Source organism: Cotesia glomerata, linkage group LG6, assembly GCF_020080835.1.
Source record: "Cotesia glomerata isolate CgM1 linkage group LG6, MPM_Cglom_v2.3, whole genome shotgun sequence".
NCBI lineage: Eukaryota > Metazoa > Arthropoda > Insecta > Hymenoptera > Braconidae > Cotesia > Cotesia glomerata.
This window is the reverse complement of record NC_058163.1, coordinates 6,693,511-6,713,205: the sequence shown is the minus strand read 5'-3', so window position 1 is coordinate 6,713,205 and position 19,695 is coordinate 6,693,511. Positions and strand designations below refer to the sequence as shown.

The window sequence follows — 19,695 nt, the reverse complement described above, 5'->3', positions numbered from 1 at the left end:
GGTCTATGGTTTGGATGGTGTCTAAGTTGGTGGGTCTTTAAAGTTCGATCCTCCCTGGTTTGTTTCTAGATGCTTTGAATAATTCAAGGGCTTTATACGGACGGCATGAGTTGTAGTGGATGCTGTTAATTGTTACGTTGCCTGTGAACATCTTGTTTTCCTTGCCAGAGGTAAAGCAGTTGTAGCATAGGCACCTAGGTACAGGCATGAAGCTTTATGCTAACAACTTCAAATTAAACTGTCCAGTGTTAATATGCATCGGTGGCATGGTCACGTTTATGTGTTGAAAGCACACAAAATTAGGCAATGGCTATGATGCACTTTTGATTGCTTTCCACGAGGTCGAAGCTTTATCAACCTTCTCAATTCTTGCTAAATAAATGGTATAAAAATTGTGGAATTCATTAAAAGTTTAATTTCTTGGCAAGGTGTTTTAAGCTGATATTTTGGTTGTGCTGGTAAATGGTACCTTACACGATCTCTTCCATTGTCAGATATTGTTGATTAACATTCAATAGATCAAATTGTATAATGTTCTTTTTTGCATAAATAATGATGTCTTGGCTGGTTGAGTAACTTTTTCATTTACGGGAATGAGGTTAATTTAACAGGAATGGATTAAAGTTTGTCAGAAAGGCTGTAATTTCATGATTGTGAGGTATGTTATGTGAAATTAACAATGTTTCAAATGTCTCCCAATAGTTCATGATTGTTAAAATGTCATCAAATTAATGTTTTTATTGTATTCTTCACTTAAATAAACTTCAAAGAAAATCATGCCTATACACCTTCATTCAAGTTGATGATTTTGAAGCTTTGACTCAATATAGATGAAATGCAAGTTTCAAAATAAACTTATATTAAAATAGTTATGAATGATTTGAAGGTTTAATATGATTTCAGATAAAATAAGACAAAAATTGTTCCTATCAGAAAAATGCAAATGGAAGTGCTGAGCTAGCAGATTAGCGATCGGCATGGGTTCTCTCTCTCTTATTGGCAAATCTATTGTCACATATATGTAATATAATGTAGTGTTAATTGGTTTATAAAAATTAATATGATTCTATGGATTAAGAAATGCTTGATTTCTGCACATTATCATTTTAATAAGCTAGTAAGTACGATTGTCCACAAAGTAGAGTTGATTTTGAAATCATTCTGAAGCTAAATTATTCAGAAAGGAGCTCAAATGATTTGTCGAAAGGAAAAAAGCAGCAATGTGCAACCCAGGTACAAGGTTGCCTTTTATTTAGAGTTGTTCAAATTCTGATGTTTCCATTTCCGTACTGACTGAGCACGAATCTGCTGAAAGGAGCGTGTGCTTCAATAAAATCGGAAGAAGAGGGTATAACTGGCTGTAGAATGATCATTCAAATGAAACTGGAAGGAGGTTTGTACCTTGGTAAATTCAAGAAGTTTATTTAAAATAAAACAATTTTGTAACAGTGCAGTTTTACTGAAAAAACGTGAAGTGTTAGGTGGAACGAGCAATTGACAAAAGGTGGTAAGTAATAATGCTCAATAAAACTTTGGTGCTAAATGAAATCGAATTTTATTATCCATTGGTTGTGGTCGACCTTCGTGTATTTCTTTATTGATGACGGTAACGTTTGAAGTACGCTCTTATGCTACTCCAGCAATGTACGGATGTGCCAAAGGGAGTACCTGGTTAACGGACAGGAAACCTCAGAACATGGGATACAGGGAGTCTTTGCTCCGAAGTCTGAGCCTGGGCGTGTCGGGCAAAGAGAACAAGACCAGGATATTTATAATTCTTATTTAATGTTTGAATTAAATCAAGTACGTTGGTTGTGGTGGCTAATACACACTGGGACCCCAAATTTCCGGATGTAAAAACTATCCAATCCATGATGTTGACCAAAGAAATCATCTCCATGGTAGAGAACGTGAGGAGATCTTTTAATTGTCATGAAAGAATCCTTAAGTTCTCAGACGTCAAGGTGCTGCTCTGCGGTGATTTCAATTCACTGATGGATTCTGGTAAGTCTCTAAGCTCGGCCAATTATTATTGCCATCAACTATTATGTCCAATTATTAACATTAAATATTTTTACAGGGGTATTCCAATTCCTGTCAACGGGTCAACTGCCGCTGAGTCACCCTGAGTTCCAGGGTTTTAATTATATCAACGCGATCGTGAACATGATGGGTGGAGAATGTTGTGGCAAAATTACCCACCCGCTAAATCTGTCATCAGCCTGCAGTCTGCAGATTATGCCGTATACTAATTACACATACGGATTCAAGGCGATGATCGATTATATATTTTATTCGTCCTCCAACATGGTGTGTCTCGGAGTCTACGGCCCCATTCCGCAAGAATGGTTCGATATGTTTAGTGTAGTGGGCTGTCCGCACCCTTTTGTTCCATCTGGTATGTATAATTCTGTTTCTTGATTTTTTAATTAAAATTTTGAAAGCCTAGAAATTTTTTGCTTATGATTTCCATTTTTTTTTTAGATCATTTCCCAGTGATAGCGGCTTTTCAATTGACTGCTTAAATGGATTTGATATAGGAGTTACTCGGTCGACTTTCTAGATGGGATAGTCAAGTACGAAAAAAAATAGTCTGAGATTATACAAAGATATTAATTTAATGTAATATGTCTAAATTGTTTTGTATAAATGTTGTTATTTATAATAATCAAATATTATATTTATTTATAATTATTAAGTAAAATAATAAAAACTAATATTTTTTTAAAATATACATCAAAAATTTGAAATAAAATATTCAAATTTGTATTATTCTCTTAATCTTTAGGAATTTAGTATTACATAATATATTTTTTAATTATTAATTATAAATTATAATTAAAAAAAAAATCAATACTACCATACGTTGGACTGATAATTAAAAAAGATTTTTTTGTATACTTTAAAAATTATTTTTCGCAATCTTATCTATTATTATTTATAATATAATAAATATTTGATTATTTAATTCTATTTCGGTTATAAAATCTTTAAATATCATAATTATCTCTCATTATTATTTAATTTTTTAAATATAAATCAAAAATTATGAAACATTAATTACATATAAAACATTATAACAAAAATATTAAAAAATTGTTGGCACAAGTGGGTGAAAACCTGTTTCTTTTTTATCGTTGCGCGCGCACACAGTCCTACTAGGTATATCATTACATTCAATCAGCTGATACAAGTAAATACAGTTGATGTTTTTATATTTTTAAAATTAATCACGTGATTATTATAAGTGGTTAACGAACGTTACTTTTTAAATGATCAGGGTTCCGAATTCCGAATTCATAATATGGTCAAAAGATCAATACAAAGTATTCATTTATTTATTTATTCGCTAATGTTTTTTTTCTAAAAATCTTTCTATAATTTTTTCAAAGTAAAGTTAGTCAAAATCTAATCATTTTTCAGCTGAATCCAAAAAATTATTTTTAAAATGATGTCAAACGTTTTGATTTTTGGACTTTTCTTGACAATTTACGTTACTAATACGTCAGCTTACAATAAAAGTTGTGCAAAACTTGGAGAAGTTGTAAGTATCAGTTTTATTTTATTCTTGCTACCAAATTAATAAAACTGAAAGTCTTAAAATGATTGCAAATTTCCAGAACTAGCTGAAAAAATTTTTCTTCGATCAATTTTTAATATTAACCATTTTTTCTAGTGTAAAGACGAAGCTCACTGTTGTAATAAATTCAATGGGTGTTATTTATCACTAAAGGAGAATTTTTCTCATTGTGGAGGCGATGGTAATATTTTTGTACTTTTAAAACTACTTATTTAAAAATTCACGGGCTTTAAAACCATTTTTTTGAAAGTTTATGAGAAATACTGTACTGTGTGTTTGGACTGCCACTCTAACTGGTGGTTAAAATGTACGCCCGGCAAAAATATTGGACCGTAAAATGTGTTTTATTTTTTGTTAAAATATATTAATAGATTCTTTGCTTTCTGTTGATTTAGGTTCTATGACTCTATATCCGCGGACAAAATATCCCCGACAAAATATCCTGGACAAAATATCCTCAGACAAAATATCCTTAAGACAAAATATCCTTAGGACAAAAAATCCATGGATAAAAAATCCGTGGACAAAATATAAAAAAATTGACATATCAAATACAAATAAATTTACACGCGGATACTCTGAATTGCAACAGTTGTTTATTGAAATTAATATTTATAGATTTTATTATAATTTAAAATTAATTTTTTTTCTAGATAGAAATTTTTTATGAAAGTTGATTTTTTTTTAATTAGTTTGTTTTTTTAATTAATTTTATTTTAATTTGAAATTAATTTTTTTTTTAGATAGAAATTTTTTCAAATTTTATTTTAAACGCGGGTAATCATGTTGCGCCCTTTTAACATGGTTTTTGTGTGTGTTTATTCGATATTAGACCAACACAAACGCGGATAATCATGTTGCGCCCTTTTAACATGGTTTTTGTGTGTGTTTATTCGATATTAGACCAACACAAACGCGGGTAATCGTGTTGCGCTCTTTTAACATGGTTTTTGTGTGTGTTTATTCGATAAACACCCTTAAATTATTGAGGGTCAACTTAACACATTTTTAATATTAAAAGTATGATTATTAAATTAAAAATATTATTGAACTTAAGAATATTTTGTCCACGGATTTTTTATCCATGGATATTTTGTCTTAAGGATTTTTTGTCTTAAGGATATTTTGTCTAAGGATATTTTGACAAGGATATTTTGTCCGCGGATATAGAGCCCGGTTACCGTTGATTTATAACGTCTTGTTAGAGTATATACCATCTGTGAATTCATTAAGTCAGAAACGTCAATTCAACTAACTCGTTAAATTTCATTATTTTTGGGCTCTATGGGTCAACTTAACACATTTTTAATATTAAAAATATTATTATTAAATTAAAAATATTATTGAAGTTAAGGATATTTTGTCCACGGATTTTTTATCCATGGATATTTTATCCGGTGGATTTTTTGTCTTAAGGATATTTTGTCCGAGGAAATTTTGACAAGGATATTTTGTCCGTGGATATAGAGCCCGGTTACCATTTTTTGCTGAGTACCATTGATACTTTATAGAAAAATGACATGTGTTTACAAATAGGATCCAACGTTTGATGTTATGTTTACATTGCTATTTTACCCTGAGAGAAAAAATTTCTGTTAAAATAAATGGGCATTATGACAAGAAATCAATTTGTTGAAAATTTTAAACATTTTTATTTTTCAAATTTTTAATCATGGAGCTACTGGATTTTTTCCAAAATAACAATAATTTTTAACCAAAGTTTGACTCATTATTGACTCAAAAAAAAAAATCAAGAGTGCAATAAACTAATATTTTGTTTAAATAATAAGCATTTAAAAAAAAATTAATATGCATGTATTACTGCGGGTATAAAAGGAGCTTGTCTCTATTACTGCGTGCCAATTACTGCAAATGACCCAATTACTGCGTGTCTAATACTGCGGCTGAAATTCAATGACAAACACCTTCGGGATCATATAAGAAATGAACAAAATACGTTTGAAAGATATCTAATTAGGTATTTGTTAAATAAAATGACTTGATTAGAAAAACGTATTCTTGAAATAATTTGAATTCATATTAATCAACTTGATAATTTAACACAGCATGTCTAAATTAAAAATAATGACCGGAATAGTGATGCATAACATAACAAGCAGAGTCTTTATAGTAATTAAAACATTAATTTGCTCGGAGAAACACAAATCTTGATTGAAAAAAATCATTTTGAATTTTTTTAAATCAATCAGAAAAATTTTTGAATATGTTTGAAGTTACATTCACTTAATTTAATGGAAATTTCTTAGCTTGAAAGTTTTACTGCTTAATTTCTCATCACAAATTTCTTTATTATAATTACCGCTTGTATTTTTTATCAACTTTGATTTATTTGTTTTATTTTTTTATTAATTTTCTGTTTTTATAATTTATTTTAAAGATTATTTATTTTTAATTAAGAGCAATTCACAGGCAACTTGACAGGCAATATTTTCTTTTTAGGTTAGAATAAATGTATCTTACACCCGCAGTAATTGGTACAAATGCATACAAATAGAGGTGCTTCTATTATTGAAAACATTCGCAGTAATACAAACATGTTCAGTTTAGTGGTACCTATTACTGCGTCGTTAAATAAACAATATTAATTGATCAAAATTCAATTTTTAATACATGGCTGATATTAAAGAAGGGTTATCTTTCTTTTATATGCAAAAAATATTAAATTTGAACCATTTTATATAAAGAAAAAGATCTTTCAGTATCACCTCTTTTCGTACGGAAACACAAAAAAGCTATAGTTTACTACCTGCATAGCCAGTTAATTTTAATTTATTAATATCCCGACTAGAAATTTTAATGTAAGACCTATTGGGTCCTCATTGGGTTGCCCAATAGGGACCACACATAGAGATGTAACGCAAAGCCCTATGTGGCTCTCATTGGGTAATCCCTCTTGGGTCCCAATAGGGAAATCCCCATCAGAACCCCATCTAAATTTTGAAAGAAAAAATATTAAAATTTTCGAAAAAATTAAAAAATAATTCATGATTAGATACTCATATCATATTAGAACTCATTAGTTAATTTAATCTCGGATTGAAATGGAATTATTGATTGAAAAAATCCTTGGCGTGAGTTGGGTTCGAACTTGCGTCTTTTAGGTCCTCAGTCGTTCACGTTACCGCTGGTGCAAGCAGAAGTACTATTAAAGTGGATTCTTATTTCGTATACATTAACTTAAGCGGTTTACTGAGACATTATTCATGTTATACTGAAAATTTAAGAAATTATTTTTTTTTATTTATTTACTTATTTATTTACTTTACTGACTTAAAAATACAATTTTTGTAGAAATTAAATAGAAAATTGAAACATTAAAAAAAAAAAAAGTTTACTGAAAAATGTAAAAAAATTGAAAGAATCAAAAATAAAATTCCTTAAAACTGTCCGATTGATTTGGAATCCTCCTTATACTAGCAAAAAAATTTTTTTGAAGTGCAATTTTTTTTTTTTAATTTTCGGTAATTATTTACAAGTAGGGTCAACCCCATATTGGGCCATAACTAGGTGAAAAATTACATTTTCGATTTTTTTTTATTCTGCTTGTTTTTACGGCGCATTTATGATGAAAAAATGTCGTGAAAGAACAAAATAAAGGTTTCGATAGCTTTTTTGCCTTTGATATTTAGAAAAAATTTTGGCTTTCATGTTTTTGGATAAAATTTCTTTTTTATCTTTTTTTGATGTTTTTGATTTTTTTTTAAAGTACATAAAAAAACGAATAATTTAAAAAACAATTGTTCAATTTGTTGAAAAAAAAAATTTAACCCAGGTTTGCTTGGGTTGACCTCACTTGTTAGTAATTACCAAATTTTCCTATATGGATAAAAATTTCATTATAAAAAATTTTAATTATTTTTACAACATAAATTCTTTTGCAAATGTGAATCTTCTCAAAAGTTGGATATTCTTCAAAAATTGAATTTTTACATATTGATAATAAAAATTTTTTTCAATTAAAATTCTTTTTTGTAGTGAGAAGAAAAAATTTCACGTATGAATCTTGTTTTAACAACATAAAAGTATTTTAGTCGAACAACTTAGTATTTGGATTTAATCTGAAATTGATCCCAAATTAATCTGGGATAACTCTGCTAAAAAAACTCCGGATTCACTCCGTGCGCGAATTGCTTAATTACTTCACCCCGAAACTCCGAGTAATGGGATTAAATTTCAATTCGGATTAAAATTTTCTTCCAATTCATCCCAATTTGTTACAATTTATTTTTAATCCCGTAAAACTAAATTTTTTAAAATATAAAGTTATGTAAAATTTGAAAGAGCTTAACTTAATTTTATTGTTTTTATTTAACAATGTTGAATGAATTTTTTTCCTAATTCTTTTCTATACTTAACAGCTAATTTTAATTTGTATTTTTAATTAATTTACAGCAAATATATGCTTATAATATAAGCTCACATAATGCATTTGCAAGTGATGAATTGAAAAACTGATAGTTTTCCATTTTCACCCTAAGTATTCCCATTTAGATCCCACATAAATCCCTAAGATTTCCCTATTGGGCATGCCCCATTGGAACCCAATGGGGCCCAGATGTATACCTTGGGTATTCCCAATATAATTTCTAGTCGGGATCAAATTGAATAATTGTTGTACGTGTAAAACTACTGTACAAATATTTTCTTGAAGATTTCAATTATTAGCAACAATTTTTTTCAATTTAAAAAGCTCAAGTACCATTTATTTATCATTGAAATAAAAAAATCCGCAGTAATACCTACACCCGCAGTAATACCCATACTTACCCTAAATTATTTAATTTTAAATATGCTTATCGTAAGATGGACGGTGTGGCTTAATGTATATAAAATAAGCAAAAAGAAAATATGGTACAGGCCGGGTAGCTCAAATGGTAGAGTAGCCGACGTGTCCTCAGGAGGTTATGAGTTCGAATCCCAGTCCGAGCGTTATTTAATTTTACACCATTTTTTAAATATGGTTTTAATACAGTCATTTTACCGCCTTATTACCATAAATATGCCGCATTTTCAGCGTAAATTTTCTAAATTTTTAGCGTAAATGTATCGCATTTTGAGCGTAAATATTCAGCATTTTTAGGGTAAATATTCCGCATTTTTAGGGTAAATATTTCGCATTTTGAGCGTAAATTCTTCGTATTTTTACGGTAAATGTTCCGTAATGTTTCGATAAAAAAACTGACCAAAACAACCGAAAAAATTCTGAAAATATACCGCATTAATACTGTATAATTGCGACAATTTTTCGGCATTTACAAAACCGCTAGGGATCGCCATAATTATATTGTATAATAGTGATAATTTACAATAATAGTATATACTAATATAATGTTAATCTTTGGGACATCTTTTCGCAATTAATAGTGTCTATAATTTTTAAGATTTTTTAATTTATATAAATTTTTATTTATATACCGTCATTTTCACCGTCTAAGTTAATTAAAAATACATATAATAAACGTCGAAAACTATCTAAAGATTCGGCTGAAGTAACATCTAGCGGTAGATCATTCCAAATATTACAGCCGGTAAAAATAAATGATTTTAGAAAGATAACTGACGAATGTTCGTCCAAAATTATTTTTTCCTAAATGTATATATTAAGATAACTTTTTTCTAAGAAAAAAGTTACTGTGAGAAAAATTTTGATTTCTTTAGCTTTTAAATAATAAATTTTAAACAAATTAATTTCGTACTACAAATTGCTCATTTTTTTCCAACGAAATTTTATCACTCAGTGCACTTAAAAATGTCGAATTGAATCATTTTCGCCATGAATGAAACCAATTAATTAATACCATTAATTATTAAATATTTTATCAATTATTCCATTACAATATCAGTGTTCATTTTATGCATAGATTTAACATCCGAGTGCATGCGTTTTGTCGGAAGTCTCACCTCCTTATTTGCCACCCGGTTCCACAGATTCGGTAGAATCTGGCGCCAAGTTCCGTTCAAATCTGCTGTAAACGGAGCGCCAGACTACCGACTGTGTTTACTGTAAACAGAACGGTATTTTGAGGTTGCAAAATTTTATTTAATTCTACGGTACTTTTTTTTCCTAAATTGTATATTATAACAGTAATTCATACTTTATTTGACTGTTATTAATTAATTATATTCACTTATAACCATTAATCTACTTGAAATTATTAAATTTAATTAGCACAAACTATAGCAACGCAAAAATTTCGATCCTGACTTTTTTTCGATGGGCAAAGTGATCTGCCACAGACTAAATAATTCGAGAATGCATAGTAATCCTTCATTAGATGGGAAACTACAGTTAAAAATAGATATTTCACAGCTTGCATCTACGCCCGCCAGGGTGCGCTGGAATTATTTTTACACAAACTGTAGTTTCAAGGGGATAGTTTGCTATAAAAAATGCAACCAACGCGAGATTTAATTAAGTTGGTACCAATTGTAAATTTTTATTATAATTACAAAAAATATTAAAATCCAAACAAAAACAGTTTCACTGTAAAAAAATCGCGCCAAGTCCACGTTCATAAGACTATAAAGAAAAAAAAATTTGTTTTTTCTTTACAAAAATATATAAAATTAAAAAATTAAAAAATCCAAGTAACCGATATGATTGTTTATGATTTTCGGAAATTAAAAAAAATTTTGTTATAAATTTAAAAATTAAGAAAAAAATTTTGGAACGTACTTGGTGTGCGTCATTGTGTATTTCAATTTTTTCGAATTTTGCGACCGCGCACACTAAATACGTTCAAAATTTTTTTTTTTAATTTTTAAATTTGTAACAAAATTTTTTTTAATTTCCGAAAATCATAAACAATCATATCGGTTACTTGGATTTTTTAATTTTTTTATTTTATATATTTTTGTAAAGAAAAAAACAAATTTTTTTTTCTTAATAGTCTTATGAACGTGGACTTGGCGCGATTTTTTTACAGTGAAACTGTTTTTGTTCGGTCTATATTCTTAATATATATAAATCTCGTGTCACAATGTTTGTCCTCAATGGACTCCTAAACCACTTAACCGATTATAATAAAATTTGCACACCATGTGCAGTTCGATCCAACTTGAGAGATAGGATAGTTTAAATCTCAAATTATAGTCGCAATTTTAATTTATTGCTAATTATTTGTCTGTTATTATTTGACAGTCACAATTATCTGTTAACTCCAAATGATTCTAACAGATGTCGATACCTTTCGACTGGGTTGAGTAAGTAACTAATAGATGGCGCTGCTATGGTAAATCTACGAACGTGTCATATAAGCTACATTTTAACAGCATAATTACCACGTGTTGTTGACGCTATAAAATTAATTAAATTTATTTTGTAGTGAACGAAATACCGTATAATTCAATTATTTCCACTTTTTAAATTTTTGGTGTTAGCATAGCCGGCCACGTGTTACTTAGACTGAAGTGTAAATTGCATTCATATTATAATGAAGATAATACAGTAAAATTAATCCTGTTTTTTACTTATTTGTGCTTCATTGATCAAAACTTTATAATTTAATTTGAATATATGTATGTAAGTATTATCACATAATTATAAAATTTAATTAAAATGTCAATGCAAAAATGATACAAAATTTCCTACACTTTTTCAATAGTTGTACAAATATTTTTTTTTATTGTTTTTATTTAACCTCTATTAAAAAATATTTAGCACTTATTATTTCAATGTGCTATGATAACAAGTTTTTCAGATTTTTTTTCTTATATTTAAACGATTAAATTAGTATTTCAATTCTTATTGAAATTATTATTTAAACTCTATAATTTAAATATGTACATGTCAGTATTATCACATAATTATAAAAGTTAATTAGAATGATTTTCAATTTTTTTTTTTTCATATTTAAACGATTAATTTATTATTTTCAGTCAAATGCCACGGAAAAAATCTAACCTCAACAACGCGAGCACCAGAGAGGCACGACGCAAACGTATTAAAAGAGCCCATCAGTTGGCAGAACAAATTGAATCAAGAAATCCAGCTCAAAGAATCAGGACAGCAGAAGGTCATGCACAATAATCTCAAGAACAGTGTAACGAACGTCTTCAAGAGAATATCATAAGAACAAGAGCAGCAGGAGAACGAGACCTAGCCACAGTAGGAGCACAGGAACAATAATTTCAATTTATACATGTAAGTAATATCACATAGTTTTATAACAGTTAATTAATATATCAATGAGAAAATGGCACAAAGCTCCCCACACTTTTTCAATAATTGTACAAAAATTTTTATATTATTTTTATTTAACCTCCATTGAAAATTATTTTGCACTTATTATTTCAATGTGCTATGATAACATGTTTTTCAGTTCCTCTTTCTAATATTTAAACGATTAAATTATTATTTTCAGTCAAATGCCACCGAAAAAATCTAACCTCAACAACGCGAGCAGCAAAGGGTCACGACGCAAACGTGTTGAAAGAGCTCAGCAATTACCAGAACAAATCGAAACAAGAAATGCAGCTCAAAGAATCAGGACTGCAGAAAGTCGTGCACAAGAATCTCAAGAACAGCGTGACAAACGTCTGCAACAGAATATTACGAGAACAAGAGCGGCACGAGAACGAAACATAGCTACAGTACGAGTACTAGATCGACAAAGGCAACGGATCAGCCGCTCATTAACACGTGCATCATTCGTTCGGCTTGCCTTTGAATATGCACCAGATATTAACTACTCAGCGCATTCAAAAATTGCTATCGGTGGAATGGATAAAGTATGTCAATATTATCAGGCATTGAAATTTCGGAATGAAGCAGTCGGCATGTGCTGCGCATCAGGAAAAGTTGTGCTGTCACCTCTACCCGCTCCGCCGGAGCCTTTATTATCCCTTCTTACTGGCAATTCAGATGATTCCAAATTATTTTTGCGTAAGATACGTAATTGATTCAGAGTATTTTCCCGGATATACAGAATAATTATTTGAATCATGAATGGCTTAGTCAACGGGCGATTTTGGCAGCCAAAAACGTTGATGTTGACGAAATTAACTTCCAGATACAACAGTTGTTACCAGGCGATCTGATGTCTTTTAAATCAATCGATACTGTTGTTGATGAAAATGAAAGTGTAAATTTTCCGATTGAATTTTTAAATTCATTAGATATCCCTGGAATGCCACCACATAATCTTCGATTAAAGATTGGTTCCCCTATTATTCTCCTCCGTAATTTGAATCCACCTCAATTATGTAACGGTACGCGTTTGGTCATCAAAAAGATCACCGGAAACATTCTTGAAGCAACCATTTTGGCTGGGAAGTTTAAAGGAAAAGTGGTCCTGCTGCCACGTATTCCGATGATACCATCAGATTCTACCATACCCTTCAAAAGGCTACAGTTTCCAATTCGTTTAGCTTTCGCCATGTCTATAAATAAATCTCAAGGTCAAACAATGTCCATTTGTGGTTTAGATTTGGAAAATCCATGTTTTTCTCATGGGCAACTATATGTTGCGTGTTCACGTGTTGGGAAACCGTCGAATCTATTTGTGTTAGCTAAAGACAGGTTAACCAAAAACATTGTGCAATCGGTGGTGTTAAATTAAATTGAAATTGAAAGTATTTATAATTCAAAAAAATAGATATTAATGTTTAAAAGTTTAAGACTGTCTGCCTTGCCTACCTCATTCATGAGTTTAAGCGTCACATGTTATTTACTGTATTATACTGTAATATACTTATATTTGTTATAAAATTAAATGGAAATAATAAATCTGATAAATTTTTATTTTGTACCTATTGATTTCTGCTTAATATCAAGTGTAAGAACATTTTAATTAATTGTGTTCAACGTACTTCCCCTTCAAATCTCAATCCAGTGAATTTGTATACCAACATCAACATTTTCGTCTTTGTTCGTAAATAATTTCATTGTACTAAAGGGTTATAGTAGTAGAAAGTCAAATAAGGAGATCACCATATTTTTTTACAAATACCATCTGTGTGAAAAAGCATAGTGGACTCCGTGACTGATGTTCTCTTATTGTTCCTCTTAGATTGTTTACTATAATGTAATATAACAAAAACTTTAGCCACAGCAACGCGTGGCCGGGTCAGCTAGTATGTATATCTATATATATATAAGCGAAATACCACTCACTCATCACGAGATCTCCGAAACTATTCGCCCGATTGACTTGAAATTTAGCATAGTTACTCCATTCGTGATGTGGACGCTCACTAAGAACGGATTTTACGCAATTCCTAGCCAAAATGAATTTTTCGTCTACCATCACATATGCCCTCCCTCCCTCCCTCTCATTCTTCCTCCCTCCCGTGCCCTATAATCTTTCCCCTTCCCTATATCTCTCTCTTTTTGGGAGCGAAATATCATTTTGACCCTCTAATCTAAGAAACCATCAGTGGCACCCGTAAATTATCGAACTCAACCCCCCTACAACCACCCACGCTAATCAACCGTTGCCATGGTTACCATTGTCATGGTTATTGTTGCCATGGTTACCGTTGCTATGGTTACCGTTGCCGTGGTTACCGTTGCCATGGTTACCGTTACCATGGTTGCCGTTACCATGGTTACCGTTATCATGGTTACCGTTGCTATAATAACTGTCAAAATGATTGATTTTAAATTTTATCGATTGACTGTTGGGACAGTAGGAATTCATAATCACACGTTTTTAAGAAAGAATAGCTAAATCATTAATAACTGAAATAACTTATATGTATTGGAATAATCATGAAGGATGAACTCGATTATATCATAACACAGATAAATTAAACATAAATATTATCAAGTTGATATTGTTAAATGATTATACTGATTTTAATGATTAAAATTAAAATGGTAAATTGTGTCTGATGCGTCTTCTCTAAAATTTTACAACGATATCGTTAAATTATTATAAAAAACGGTCGATTTAAGATAATTTCTAATAAAATGAGTAATAATAAATATATTTTTAATACCACACTTAATTTGTTATGAATTTATTAATAACTAGCTGATACCCGCCCGCTTCGATAGGAATACAATAAATTTTATGGTGTAACCTAGATGAAAAAATATAAACAAAAATGGTTAATTTCAAAAAGATAATGAATATAAATTTTTGAATTAGAGAAAAGTGATTGTTTGTGATGACCGGTGTTAGCGAGTATTAAATATATGAGAAAAGTATTTTATTATTAACATTTTTTTAAAATTAAAAAATTATTGACATTTTAAAAATTAAATAATACTATGAAGCGGAAAAGAATAGGAGTTACGGATAATTATTACGTGAATCGTTCCAACATTCACGTAACAGAATAATTGGAGGAGGAAGAGATTGAGAAAAGAAATAGGAAGGACCTTCTTAATAAGAGTTTACAGAATATGCGAGAAAAATTCAGATAGCTCGGACAGATTCGAACCAGAACCTTCGGTGACATGTCGGCTACTCTACCATTTGACCTATCCGGTCTAGACTAAATGTTTAGGATAACATTATTATAATGGGAACGCATCTCACTACACAGTACGTCATGGGTGATGCGGAAATCTGTCTAATGACAGATTTACTGACCAACTGACCCATTGATTGATTGATTATTAATAATAAAATACTTTTCTCATATATTTAATACTCGCTAACACCGGTTATCATAAACAATCACTTTTCTCTAATTCAAAATTTATATTAATTATCTTTTTGAAATTAATCATTTTGTTTATATTTTTTTTTTAGGTTACAACATAAAATTTTATTGTATGCCCAGCGAAGCGGGTGGGTATCAGCTAGTATATATATATTGGCGTTGCGTCTGCGCAGAAAGTTTGTATAATTGTCAAATCCATAACATCCGCGAATTTTCGAAAATTCAAAATATCCATAACGGAAAAAATGGTTAATTTTTTTATAATAATTTTTTTTTTTTTTTTTTTTTCAGGCTTACTTGATAGTAGTTGTAGACATCCAATAGAATGTTCGAAAATTTTGGGAGGAACTTGTAAAAATGGAATTTGTGACTGTAAATCGGATCATAGAAGATACAATAGACATCGATGCAAACCCCGTGAGTAACTATGGCTACCAAGTCATTAATCATAAACAGAAAGTAAATTATGATATTAATCTTTTCATTTATTGCAGGTCACCTGAAACCGTGGGCTAGATGGCACGACTAATAAAGATTATTCGCTAAGAATATATTTTAAAAATGGAAATTATTTATCGAATAAAATTAAAAATTATAACTTTAATATTTAACTATCCACTTTCAATTATTAAATAGGGTAGTGGATCTTTTGTTCCTCATTCGCTCAAAAAATTATAATATTTCGATAGGTTTATGGATATTTTTGAAAAAGTTTGAAAAAATAAAAAAATTCACACCTCATACGCTAATTTTATCGTAATATAAAGAAAAAGACGAATTATCAGCAGAAAAAATAATTTTATCATAGCGCTGCTTGTAAGAATACTTTATACATATATCTACTACTATATTAAGTAGTGCATAATAGAAGAAAACATTTATTTATAGTGATATATTTACCAAAGATGATTAGAATTTATTTATGTATTGAAGATTAATGATAATTTTTATTTATTTTTTACAGTAAATACAAAGAATAATGGTAGCATTCCTATGATTAAATGTGATAACTGATAATTAAATACTTATTATAAGGTAAAAGCCTCAGTAGCTGCTCACTCCATGTATTTGTATATCTATATTTATGAATATAAATTTAAAAGTACATGGAGTTAGCATGTACTGGTACGTGGGCAGCTACTGGGGCTTTTACCTTTGATAAAATATAAAAAATTTTTTATTCTTAAATAAATAATACTACTATTTGATAAAATTGTTTAAATAATTATTTTTAGCGCTAAACGAATCAAAGTTAAATGTATAAATATTTATAAATGTCATTAAAAGTATATTAATAAGATTATAAAAAGAGTATAATAAATAAGATTAAATTTATTTTTTCTAGTTCATTTTGTATGATTACCTTACACAGTAAAAAAATTTTGCGTAATTGCATCAAAAATATTTTTGTTAAATATTTAGCATAAAAATTTTTTGATGTAATGACGCAAAATTTTTAACTGTGTACTCTCTAAACATGAATTAGTGAAAATTCACTGGAATAAGTGAATATTCACTTTTTCTAAGTGCCAATCGAACCACCTTGGTTTCATAGTTTTGCGACCACTAATTATGTTATTCATACATTTTGTATGAATTTATCTATCAATATCGATATTCTCCTTAACTTTCTTATCACAAAATATATCAATCGACATTAATTCAGTCTACTTTATCAAATAATTCACCGCTAATTACTTTGTTTTTTACTTACAAGATATATTTATTATTGTTATAGAAGCTTCGGCAATGGGATTTATTTTTTTTTACGTTTCCTATAAGCTAAATTCCTTTTAGCTTATATTTGTTGTACAGCTCAATCTGTCAACGGTAATAATTATCGTCTTATTTTTATTATACCTATTAAGATATCTATAATCATGGATGTACTTGAAAAAAACATATTTTTTTTTTTTTTTTAAGTATCTGCACTCATACTTAACAGTAATTATCTACACTGATAGAAGAATTTAGTACGGAATACTAAAATGATTTAGTAACAAAATTTTTATTCATTTATTCGGGAGAAACAAATATTTTGTATCTATCAATAATATTTGTTACAGTTTAATAAATGATTTCTTTATATGGACAAAGCCTTATTACATGGAAATAAATATTTAGTTCCACCAAATAATATTTAGTAACAGGTACTAAATATTTCTTTGGCAAGTATTGTCGGTAGATGGCTATGCTTTCATTCCAATGTTTATGTGATACATAATCTATTCACTAACTTAGATTATTTTATTCAGCTCGATTTTGGGAGATTTATTAAACCTTTAAAAATACACATACTCCCAATAAATGTCTTCTATTTATGTCTTTTCTCAATGGAGTTTAGTTCACATTTTTTAATTTGTCTATTATTGATATGTTAAAAACTTGTGTAATTTAAAATTTTATAAATGCCTCAAACAAAAAAATATAATTTAATGAGATTCTTTTCTTCATAATACCTTATATTTTTATTTAAAATAATTTATTCTAATTATTTTTATTTATTTTAAGTTAAAAAGTTAGGTTACACGCTAAAATTAACTAAAAAATTAATTTCTTTGGTACCAATAAACGATTTATTGAGTACCAATAAATCATTTGTTAAATACTACTAAATATTTATTTGGTGGAACTAAATGGGCTTTAATAAACGATTTAGTACCTACTACTAAATATTTGGTAATGAAAGGTTTGTTACTAAATCATTTAGTATCTGTGTGCGCGTGCGCGCGCGCGTGTGTGTGTGTTGTGTGTGTGTGTGTGTGTGTGTGTGTGTGTGTGTGTGTGTCTGTGTGTGTGTGTGTGTGTGTGTGTAAACCTCTCGTAACTTTTGAACGGCTTGACCGATTTAGGGATGGTAAACTCGATTCCGATTTTACTCGAGAATCGAGTTTTCTCGTAAAATAATCGATTTTTAGGAATCGACCTTTAATTTCTAAAGTCGATCGAGAATCGATTCTTGACATTCGATTTGACGGTTAAGTGACTAGTTTCAAGTTTCACACACTAAGCCTTGCGATAAAAAGTCACACAAACAAAAATTGATTTTTTGTTTGATATTTGTTTATAATAAATATTATTTATTTTCAATATATTTATTAAAATGGCGCCTAGCGCCGTGTGGATTTATTTTAAAAAAGTAAATAAGGGATCTCATGTACAATGTAACCAATGTGCGAAACAGCTTAAATACAATAACAGTACGACCAGTTTAATTAAACATCTCCAAAAAGCACACAAAATTGAAATAACTGCTACTAATCAAAATCGCCTTAGAACAATAAGTGAAAAAGACAGTGACGATGAAATAACAGTTTCACAACCTAAACAAGTAAATATATATATATTTATATTGATAACCTTCAAATTTATACTTTTTTCTTCTCTTTCTCTTTATTTGTATTTGGAGATCGGTAATTTTATTAATTTAGTGCTAAATTTTGTACCAATTATTTTTCTACCATAATTTATTTACAGCCTCGCTTATCAGAAGTTTCTAATCAACTAGTCCCTTTAAGTACTTCATCAAATTCATTTCTAAGTTCTGAGTCTGAGAAACCAATTTTTCAAGGGCCTATTGATCGCTGTATAAATAATACAACTTCATTCTCAGGTAAAGTCTAATCAACCTATAAAAAATTTTTATTTTATTACACTTATCCGTTTATTTACAGCGGGTGGTCATCGTAATAATGATGTAACGACTGCTCTCATGTATATGATTGCTGTTGACAACCTTCCTCTGTGCACTCCTGAAAAAAAAGGCTTTAAAATGTTTGTAAAAAAATTACAACCTCTTTACAAGCGTCCATGTGAGCCGACTATCACTGGACGAATGAAATCTATGTACGAAAAATTAAAGATTAAAGTTAAAGGAGAGTTGAAAGATGCAGATTCAATCTGTCTTACCACAGATATTTGGACCCATCAACACACTATGTGCAGCTACCTTGGTTTAACTGCTCATTATTTAAAAGGTAATTTTTAATTAATAATTATGTTCTTGTTGTTATTTAGTATGAAATAATTGAATTGTTGATGAATTATACCTTTTTTTCAGGATATGAAATGACTTCTTACGAACTAGGTGCATATCATTTAACAGAAAGAAAGACAATTCCACATTTAATGGAAAGATTAAGTCAAATTTGCGAAGAGTGGGGAATTGATGAAAGTAAAATCAGTGCCGTGGTGTCAGACGGAGGCGCTAACATAGAAAGGCGCTATTAAGCAACTGTTTGGAGAAGCAAAACATGTGTCATGTTTTGGTCACACTCTTAATAATATTGGACAAAATCTCATTGAAGTAAATATTACACGACCGGCATCTGAAGCAGATCAGAGTGAAATGCTTAAATCCCTTGATGAAGATGATAGTGACACGGAAAATGATTTAAATATCAATGAAAAATCGCAATTAAGAAATTTAGTAATAAAAGTTAAAAAAATAGTGAAATTTTTTAGATGTAGTGAAAACGCTT

The 19,695-nt window shown here is 29.6% G+C and overlaps 2 protein-coding genes across 3 annotated transcripts; both read left to right on the top strand.

Annotated features, from left to right (window-relative positions):
• The first annotated feature begins 1,848 nt into the window (after positions 1-1,848).
• On the top strand, positions 1,849-2,486 carry LOC123267703 (CCR4-NOT transcription complex subunit 6-like). Its single transcript, XM_044732500.1, has 2 exons — positions 1,849-2,004; positions 2,081-2,486. Exons 1-2 carry the CDS (start codon positions 1,872-1,874, stop codon positions 2,419-2,421), a joined length of 474 nt encoding a protein of 157 aa, XP_044588435.1. The 5' UTR covers positions 1,849-1,871; the 3' UTR covers positions 2,422-2,486.
• Positions 2,487-3,156: 670 nt separating this feature from the next.
• Positions 3,157-15,770, top strand: LOC123267237. Of its 2 annotated transcripts, none has more exons than XM_044731790.1 (5): positions 3,157-3,326; positions 3,424-3,544; positions 3,677-3,761; positions 15,506-15,631; positions 15,709-15,770. In XM_044731790.1, the coding sequence occupies exons 2-5, from the start codon at positions 3,449-3,451 to the stop codon at positions 15,741-15,743; spliced, it is 342 nt and encodes a 113-aa protein (XP_044587725.1). In that variant the 5' UTR covers positions 3,157-3,326; positions 3,424-3,448; the 3' UTR covers positions 15,744-15,770. The 2 variants fall into 2 exon arrangements, with proteins under 2 accessions (XP_044587725.1, XP_044587726.1); XM_044731791.1 differs by having other exon boundaries at positions 3,402-3,544.
• The last annotated feature ends 3,925 nt before the right edge of the window (positions 15,771-19,695 follow it).

Bases quoted from the DNA above. Each gene is read 5' to 3' on its own strand.
- LOC123267703 (XM_044732500.1), top strand. From the start codon at position 1,872: ATGATGTTGACCAAAGAAATCATCTCCATGGTAGAGAACGTGAGGAGA. The intron at 2,005-2,080 runs GTAAGTCTCTAA...ATATTTTTACAG, and splicing joins CAATTCACTGATGGATTCTG to GGGTATTCCAATTCCTGTCA.
- LOC123267237 (XM_044731790.1), top strand. From the start codon at position 3,449: ATGATGTCAAACGTTTTGATTTTTGGACTTTTCTTGACAATTTACGTT. The intron at 3,545-3,676 runs GTAAGTATCAGT...CATTTTTTCTAG, and splicing joins GTGCAAAACTTGGAGAAGTT to TGTAAAGACGAAGCTCACTG. The intron at 15,632-15,708 runs GTGAGTAACTAT...CATTTATTGCAG, and splicing joins TAGACATCGATGCAAACCCC to GTCACCTGAAACCGTGGGCT.